At 43.0% G+C, this 9,859-nt stretch overlaps 1 protein-coding gene across 1 annotated transcript; it reads left to right on the forward strand.

The window, feature by feature from the left end:
- The first annotated feature begins 1,826 nt into the window (after positions 1-1,826).
- CCN3 (cellular communication network factor 3) lies at positions 1,827-7,327 on the forward strand. Its single transcript, XM_032181160.1, has 5 exons — positions 1,827-2,087; positions 2,174-2,402; positions 2,557-2,808; positions 4,634-4,842; positions 6,138-7,327. Exons 1-5 carry the CDS (start codon positions 1,827-1,829, stop codon positions 6,432-6,434), a joined length of 1,248 nt encoding a protein of 415 aa, XP_032037051.1. The 3' UTR covers positions 6,435-7,327.
- The last annotated feature ends 2,532 nt before the right edge of the window (positions 7,328-9,859 follow it).

Here is a 9,859-nt window from a genome sequence, read left to right on the forward strand (position 1 = left end):
TAAAACCATCCACCTGATCATTATTTTATTTTGAATAATAACAAAGGGCGCTTTCATATGAAAAAATTATGTCAGCCTTAAAAGAGTTGTAAAACAAGTACGGACAAAAAGATTCACTTCCAGAAAGATGAAACAGCATCTTAGAATGGGTAATTCCAAAAGAGTCCAAATTATGCCTGCTTTTTGGGAGCAGAAATGTCTGGAAAAAGGAATTTGTCCCTACAGCACTAAACTGCAGTATCACGTTATTTTTATATCTGGTATTTTATAAGAAAATGGCACCATAATAAATATAGTGAATAAAGATAAAGCAGTTGATTTTTCAAAATTAACTACGCTGGTAAATAATCTTTTATTCTCTCTGCAGTTTTATGCGCTGAAACATTTTTTTATAGACTGGAATATATTTAAGAGTGAAGTATTCTCATTTAAAGGGAAGGTAACTTTCCGTGGCTGTGATTATTGCTACCAAAAAACTCATCAGAGTCACACAGAGCGGGACAGGCAAAAACAGATGTTGCATGTGCCCCTCTGGCTTACAGCCTTGCTTCTGGGAAGACTACAGGAACAGCAGTGCTTCTTTTTAGCAAAATGCAACATTAGCTTGGCCAACAGCATTGGTCCTTCTGTTCACAAGCAGGGTACTATAAAAATGGCTTTATACTGATTGCCTAAATTTGAGAAGAAAGCAAAGAAGCAAGAGGACAAAAAAAAAAGGAGATAAGGAAGCTGAAATGGCCTCTGTAGCAGTGGATAACTGAAATAACCTCAAACTGATGCCCAAGCTGTTAGTAAGGTTTGAACACCCCTATATTCCTCTTTGCCCAGATGACAGCCTTTTCCAAAAACCCAGCTGTTCCCACGCAGCATCACGAAAGGCAAGGTGACTTTTGTTCAAAACAAAACTTGCTTTTGGTGATTGCTGGTTCTGCACTGAGCGTTGCTTTGGCTTAGAGTGACAGCAGCCTTGTAAATTCATGAGTACCACTTGTGTCATGTCTTAGGCTTAAAAGGCATCCTGTTTTCACTAGCCTGTCTACAACGCCTGTTTATTTTCCAAATATTTTTTCTTTAACAAGCTGCAACAGAACCCAGTGCATATTACCTGCCTCAGACAACTGTGGATGGAGAACATCTATATCCTAGAGAGACCCAAGGCCACCTGCCTTGGGCAGAAGATAATTTCTGACACAGATAACATGTTAACAGGTTTAGTCTCCCATAAGCTCTGCCTATATCACTGCAGGTACCTACACTCAGGTAACTGAAGGTACCATGTGACAGAGCAGTGAAGCAGGAGACTCCACCCAGAGAGGTTGTGGAGTCTCCTTTGGAGATATCCAGAACCCACTGGGATGTGATCCTGTGCAACATGCTCTAGGTGACCCTGCTTGAGCAGGGGGGTTGGACTAGATGATCTCCGGAGGTCCCTTCCAACCTCAACCGTTTTGTGGTTCTGTGATACCACTCAGGTAACCGCGCACTGGAGCTACTTCTCCAAAGCACTCCTGAGGCTTGACATGTCAGCATGCCCAGATGAGGCCAGTGTAAGCATGGCTGTGTGTGTGTGATGTCCAAATCACCACCCCATGCTGTACCATGGCTGTGTTGGTCCTTATTCTCCATCACCCCCTCATGTTGCACAGACAGCGAGGAGCTCGCTGTGCAGCCCTGAACCCAGCAAGCCAATGCTTTGTGGCAACAAGCAGTGCTTAAAAACTTGAAAAATTAGTTTATTGACGAGGGGGTGTCACACCTGCAAGGCTCTCCCCTCATGGGGCACACTGAGGGCCTCAGAGGGAGCGGGGCCGGGCCCTCTGCGGGTCATGGCGGGCCAGGACCCGGCGCTGAGGGGCAGGAGGAGCCGGGGGGAGCCAAGCTCGGCTCCAGCTCCAGCTCCAGCTCCCCGCCTCCGGCGGGACAGAGAAAAGGGGGGTGGAAATCGCTCCCCGCCGTCTCTTATAAAAGCGGCCGCAATGGCTCTGCCGCCACAGCTCGGCGGGGAGGCGGCGGCTGGGAGCATGGTGCCGGGCGGCGGGCAGGGCTTGGCCGCCCTGCTGCTGCCGCTCCTCCTCCGCCTGTGCGAGGCAAGTGCGGGGCTGCAAGCGGGGCTGTCAGAGGGGGGAGCCGCCGCCGCCCTGACCCGATTTTTCCCCGTTTTGTTCCCCGTTAGGTGGACGGCCGGGAGGCGGAGTGTCCCCGGCCGTGCAGCGGGGGGTGCCCGGGGGAGGCTCCGCGCTGCGCCCCGGGGGTGCCGGCGGTGCTGGACGGCTGCTCCTGCTGCCCGGTGTGCGCCCGGCAGCGAGGCGAGAGCTGCTCCCCGCTGCTGCCCTGCGACGAGAGCGGCGGCCTCTACTGCGACCGCGGCCCCGACGACAGCGGCGACACCGGCATCTGCATGGGTAAGGCGGGCGGGGGGCCGCGGGCAGTGCCCCCAGCCTGCGGCTCCCCGCCTAAAAGGGGGAGGTTAAAGGGAGACCCCCGGGGTCCGGCAGTGAGGGGTGGGAGGGTGCTGAGCGTGCCGTCGGGGTGATCTTAATTCATTTTCCTCGGCAGTGCTGGAAGGGGATAACTGCGTGTTCGACGGGATGATCTACCGCAACGGGGAGACCTTCCAGCCCAGCTGCAAGTACCAGTGCACCTGCCGGGACGGGCAGATCGGCTGCCTGCCCCGCTGCAACCTCGACCTGCTGCTCCCCGGCCCGGACTGCCCCTTCCCCAGGAAGGTTGAAGTGCCCGGAGAGTGCTGCGAGAAGTGGATCTGTGACCCGAAGGACGAAGTGATTTTGGGAGGTTTCGCTATGGCCGGTGAGGAAACTAAAGCTTATAATCACACTGGGAGAGAAGGTGATACACTGGGAATATCCGTGGGCTTGCAAAATCCTAAAACATGTTGCTTTGTGCTCCTTCTTTTTGATTTTTCCTCCTCTATAGTGACCAGTAAGTATAACACAGGCTATGAATAAAGGCTATGAATGTAAAGGTTATGAATGAATAGGTAAAGAAAAGATAGTCAGAGGATGAATTGTGCACCACAGTTTTAAAATGTAGTTTACCTGAGTTAGTTTCCAGTTCTGGGATTTCTGTTTGTCTGCTACGGGGTAGTTCTGTGAGTGGAATAAAACAGGGACAAACTCATAATCCTCTAAACATTATTTTGCCCCTGTACTCAAAACTGCAGTCTTGCTGTTTGCCCTGCAAGAATATGTTACATCATAAATACCACTTTAACAGCTTAGTCTACAAAAGACTTCCACCCCCCCCCCTTACCCCCTGAAATTCCCCAGCTATTACAAGTGGTCAGCCTGGTAGCTAAAATGCCAGCAAATTCCTTTCTGTCTGTGCTAGAGCTCTCATCATTATTGTTGGCATTAAAAACATTACAAAATACTTGGAGAAGCAGTAGTTATAAGTACAGCAAGTGGATCTGAAAACAAAAAAATTCCAAAACACAACTCAAAGTGCTTTTATAATTGAAAAAAAAATAGACTACGTAATGTTTTTACCTGTTTTCTTACTGAATTATGTGTCCCTCCCCTTTAAATCAGGCTATCAGTTCAACATGAATTTTCGCAAGCTACTTTTACTGAGAGTAGAGGGCTCTGCATTCTCTTCCAGTCACTGCTCTTTGTGGTGTTAAGGAGTTACTTATGCTGAAACTCAGCTAATCCATTTGAAAAACAATTAAAGAATGATCCAGGAAGAAAAGCTCTAACAACTTTTCAGAATTCTCCAAAGTGTCGGATGTAAGACACATAAAATGTAAATGAAAAGCTTGCTGACTTTCTACTATCTTTCATTTTCTTTGATTTTTAATTTTTTATTTTTGACTGACAAGGTAATCCTTATAATACCTACAGATTGATTATCTGGATTCTTTCTAGCAGTGGCCATCTGTCTTGGAAAGCCACCTTTTTGGATCTTTATCTTTCAAAAGACAAAAATGCATATCTAAGGAAGCTTAACAGCCAAAGCTGTAGGAGTAATGCAGGAAAATTCATGTGACTGTCTCATGTGACTGAGACAGCATTCTGTTTGCTCATATGATAACTGCTGAACCAAACTATACAGTTAGCAATATTTGCATAATGCAGCTTAACACATCCATGAGGGCAGAACAGGTATTCAGAGTTGGTGGTGGCTTTGAGCAACTGATAACAGCTGGAAATTTCTTCCTTCCTTCCTTCCTTCCTTCCTCCCCTCTATCACCCATCTATAATCTGTCAATAGTTGACAAGGTTGCGTTACTTTATGACTGTGGGAATACAGCAGTTTACTTCCCTGCTGTTTATTAGTTTAGATGAATCATCCAACCTCTCTCAAGTCATATCTAATACAAATATTTTTGTGACAGCTTTAGAACAGATTTGTAATATGTTCCCATCGGAAAGAATGATGATTAAAGACTAGCTGAAGCACTGTTCTGATGGCATGCACCTTTCAGTTGACTTTTAGACGTAGGTAGTAACCATCCAGGGCTCCTAAACAAGCAGATGTTAAAATTCCTAAAGCATGAATTTTGGACCTTTTTTTTGGTCTCTTGTTTCGTCCCACATGTAGTAGAGGTCAGTTAGTTACTGGGCTTTCCCATAAGTTTTTCCTGTAATAAAGTTCTGTGGGGTTTTGTCTCCAGCATACAGACAGGAGGCCACACTTGGGATCGATGTGTCTGATTCAAGTGCCAATTGTATTGAACAAACAACAGAATGGAGCGCTTGTTCCAAAAGCTGTGGAATGGGCTTTTCCACCCGTGTCACCAACAGAAATCAGCAGTGTGAGATGGTGAAGCAGACACGCCTTTGCATGATGAGACCTTGTGAAAACGAAGAGCCATCTGATAAGGTAAGCTGCAAGCAGTGACAGGGAGCAGGATCTCTTCAGCTGCGATGCTACAGTTGCAATATTAGAGTCTAGAATGCTCCAGGTACAAGTGTGTGCAAATGCACCTTTTAGCATATGGGCAGCAAGCCCATTATTTTTGAAAAGCATTAGATTTGCCACATATGTTCAGCAGCTTTGTGCTGCACATCATTTGAGCCATCCCAAACAGATCAGATTTCTAGTTCAGTGAGCATCTTAGAACTGCAGAGAAATGTGTGAAATCCTGCAAAATCTGCTTGGGTAAACTAAACGTTTTCTTAGTCCTTATGATGCTTTGCCAAAAGCAAACCCAACCCTGACACTTAAGGGGCAATAAATGTGTTTCTAAGGGAGCTGAGGTTTTTTTTTGCTGCTACTACACCTTACACAAGTGTTGGCTGTCAGAGAGAATAACATCTAGTTAGGGAAGAGACCATCAATTTTGTAACGTTCTCACACTGGAAAGCATTGCTAAGGCCTTTGCTGAATACTCTATGCAGTTTTGAATGCTGTGTCTAAGAAGGATGTGAAACATTTGGAAAGAGGCAGGGAGATTAACAGGAATGGTCAGAGGTCTAGAAAATATTCTTCTAATGAAAAATTGATTAAACTTCACTTTTTCTGAAAACAAGGGAACAAACATGAGTTCCCATAACAGTGCTGAGTCCATGGTGGACATGACAAGAAGGGGTGAGCTTAGACTGCAAGAAAATTAAGACAAGAGAAAACCTTCCACGTGGTAAAAATAGCGAACCTGGATTGTACAGTGCAGTTGTGGCGTCTCTGTCACTGAAGACGTCCAAGGACAAGTTGGACAAGCATCTGTTAAGAATAACTTGGATAAAGTTGGTTCTGCCTTGGGTCTCAAGATTGGGGCAAGTCTTCAGAGGTTTGTTTTAGCCTTCTTTTTTCTTCCTGAATCGAGTCCTGTAACTTGGTTGTTTGGCTTCCTCATTTTCTGATGGAACTACAGTTACCTGAGAATTTTTTTCCATTTTCATAATGAATGTTGGCTTGTCTTGCCTCAGATGACAACAGTGGGCTTTAATTATTTGTCATTTATTACTCTGCCAATAACATACTGACATCAAGGTGAGAACTTGCAGGGATGAGAACCAGTAAGTAACTATTGAAATAACTGCAAAGTCCTACTGATGTAGAACTAGCAAAGAACAAATTTCAGTTTTCAGAGTAGACCTATATCCCTGATGGTCAATGTTTAACCGCTTTCTGTTTTATGCAATGTTATATCTAATGTCTTTTCATATTTCTCTTAGAAAGGGAAAAAATGTATCCGAACGAAGAAGTCCCTGAAAGCTGTTCGCTTTGAATACAAGAACTGCACTAGTGTGCAGATGTACAAACCGCGTTACTGTGGCCTCTGCAGTGATGGGCGATGCTGTACTCCACACAACACCAAAACGATTCAAGTTGAGTTCCGCTGTCCTCAGGGCAAATTCCTAAAAAAGCCGATGATGTTGATCAACACCTGTGTCTGTCATAGTAACTGTCCTCAGAGTAACAACGCTTTCTTCCAGCAGTTAGATCCTGCATCTAGCGAAGCAAAAATATGAAATGCATGATTTGTGTTGCCCAAAAGGTATGTAGTTCATACAAAACTTGACCCACAATCAGGTGAATGTAATAATTGCATATGTAAAATATCTAAGATTTTTTCAAAACTAAGTGCTTTTGTTTTTCCTGTAGTTTATTGAATACCTCATTTGACATTTCCCCCTCTCCAAATGTCTTTTATTCACTTGAAGGAAACTGTACCTTGGACAGAGCCTTCTTTTTTTCTTAACAGTGGCATGGAGATTACAAAGAGAACAGCTAGTCTTTCCCTTTGAGTTTAGGGGATAATGCCACAAACTTTGGTAGGAATAAGACTGGGCTTTTTAATAATAAATGAATTCCTTGGAGAATTCATGATAGTGTGCCACATAAGATTCCGGGTTCTTAACTTCACTTTGCATAATGTGTATAAACATTTACACACTGTTCTTTCTTCCATTCTAATGAAATTCTTTCTGGTAACCATAAAAATCTTTCTGATGAGAGTGTTGAATTCTTGTGGCTTATAATATATCTTCTTTCTGTACCTCTTGACTTTCTCTGAGGTTAATTTTGCACATATCCTCAGAAATGACGTAGCTAAGATCTCTTATCCTGAAGCATAGGAGATTGATAGCTGACAGCAATTAAATTTCTCTTTGGTAGCTTCATTAGCAGCCTAATCCAAAACCCACTGAAGTCAGTGTCTTAAATGAACTTGGTTCTAAGCAATGTGTGTCTGTAGATAGAAGTATTTGGGTGCAAAAAAAAAATTGCTGTAAATTCCTCTAAAACACTAACTGTATCATATGGTGCTTCATTAATTAGAAAGGTGTATATGTAAATAGAAACTGTATATATTGTAATATAACTTTTCTCTACTAAGTAAATAAACTTTATGTGATTCAAAATATTTTTCTAATGTTGTGTTGGTTTTTGTCTTCTTTTAACTAATGATTAACTTCTTCTTTTAACCAATGGAATTATAATAGGTAAAGCCAATGGGAAGATAAAGAGTCTGCAGACTCGTAAAATCAAAAGGCCCAGTCTTGTGAGTAAGTTAATCTGGGAGACAGGATGATGTAAATAAGTATTTGGAAGCAACCTGCCCTGAAACATAGTGGTGGAGAGGAAGAAAAGTTGTGCAGTTTGGAGTTCGAGTTTGTGTCTGAAGTGCTGACAAAGTATTTAGTTGCATCTTGCAGTATTTCTGCCTCACAAATCAGCCTATCACCCTGATTGTGCTATATATCATATACACAGGGAACATAGAGCCTGGGAGTGGCAGCTTCACGTATGTGAAATCATGTACTTAATAGGAGCGTGTAAACAGGTACAAAGTGCAATCAGGCAAAATTCAGCTGCTTAGACTGTGGGGTCAAGCTTAGCCTGGTGTGTCTCTCTGTTAGAGATAGCAGTGTAGTATTTATGCCACAACCATGGTCTTGGTTCTACAATTACATAGTAGGGAACAGCTTTTTGGGGGAAAAAACAAGCAAAGAAACAACAACAACAAAACACTGAGTGTTCTTTGAAGGAGCTGGCAAGCTCCAGTTGGGAAATTCCTGTGACACACAGTGGAATTCAGCTCCAAATTAAGACACCTGAATTTGGCGTCTACATGTAGACATCTAAGTGCCCATTTTAGCCAATGGAGCCCACATAAAGTTAGCTGTGAGCAAGCATCAGCAGCTGAAATATTTTTAGTAACACTTAAGTCATCCTTAAAAAGATGAGGCCCTAGTGTTAAAACCCATACTGGTTCAGTTAATGTTAGATATGTCTTTGGTACTTACCTGGACTCTTGCATGCTTCTCCTCCGTAACTGTACCAACGATAAACTTCTTTGTAGTCATTGCTATTGTTATCCAAACATCCCTGACTGCTTTATGTGGGCTAAACAGAACAAGATGTGTCTTGCCCCTCATTAGGAACATGGCACTGCATGCACACTGTCCTTGCACTGGTTAATTCCTGATGTAGATAATTTGTAAAGATCTTCCTAGTTTTGCACCCCAGTAACCTTATGTGCTAGGAAATGCCGAGTGTCGGAGGGCGTGAGGCCAGGACTCCTCTAAGTGGCTAAGGAGCAGGTTAGAATCTGGGAAAGGGGTAAAAAGTATATCAGCTACTTTCACTCCACATTGCTATCTGCCTCCCTGAGGTTCAGGCTGGTTTCTACAACACTTTTGATACAACACAAGCTATCAAGTATTTCTCAGGATCATCTTGTAAATTACATGCATCTTACTTCTCAAGAGATACTGCCAAATAATGCAGCATTTGATTGTCTGGCCAAATTTAAAGCATCTGGATGAATAAAACCCAGCTAGTCTCGAGCCAGGAGTAATTAGAGAAGAATGTAGTCAACTACTGATTTCCTAAGAAGCAAAATGGTTCACTCAGTCACTGCTCTGACAGCTCCTCTAATCCCTTCACACCCAAGGTCATTTATGCTTGAGCACTAGTTTATCGTTGTCGCATTGCTTTTCCTTTATCCCTCTGCTTTCACTTTATCTTATCTTGATTTTCACATAATTCCTTATGTTTTCCTTCTATTGGATCTTACAAGCAAAATGCAGGCACCTCTTTGAGAGAAGCTTTTCAATGGGCAGCTTTCTCTTCGCAGGCAAGTTGAAGAGCTCGTCTGGGATATGAACCCATGGCTCCTTGTACCTTGAGATCATCCACTCTTAAGTTCGCTTTTTTTTCCCCTTCCAAAGACAAACATTAATTTCTGATATTTTAGAAGAAAAGTAAACCGTACTCTCTGCTGAGACACTTCTTGTGAATCATCCATCACTTCCTTTGAAAAGGGGCTGTATGTGCTATGAGTCTAATTCTGGCTTGAGTAATTCCTTTTGCCAACAAAAATTTCCTCACCACTTTAAACTATGGTCTTCACTTCAGCACATCCAGTGCCAAAATACTCTCTAAAACCTGCCTTAGTGCTTCTCTACATAATCTCCATGTGTTCAACCCATTTTAGGAGGAAGGAGCTGCATTCTTACAAGCACTACAACCTTCAAAACAGGAAAGTGCTACATTGTTCATATTAGCTACCTTTATTAGCACCGGAACTCTTACAATCTGCTTGTCTTCTTACAATGCTGTAGCATTTCAGCAGGAAAATATCTTCTGGAAAGGAACACAAATGTTTCATCTGGAAAAAAAAGGAGCCAAAGATCTGACCTAGTTCTCTACAGTCTTTCAGACTATATACATAATACCAATTCAGTGGCTATTTTTAGTTTGCCTTAGTTGATACAGCTTTTCATCTGGTATCACTTTTGTTATACTCATTTAGATTAGTTTGACTTTAATACGGACAGTTACTAGCTCAGGCTGAGCCAATTTCAGCGTGTTCCTGCAAGAGGCCATGATGATAATTTAACTATAACACAACAGCCATATGTCAAACCTGAGACATTTTTATGAGTAAACA

This window comes from Aythya fuligula, chromosome 2 (genome assembly GCF_009819795.1).
Source record: "Aythya fuligula isolate bAytFul2 chromosome 2, bAytFul2.pri, whole genome shotgun sequence".
Taxonomy (NCBI): Eukaryota; Metazoa; Chordata; class Aves; order Anseriformes; family Anatidae; genus Aythya; species Aythya fuligula.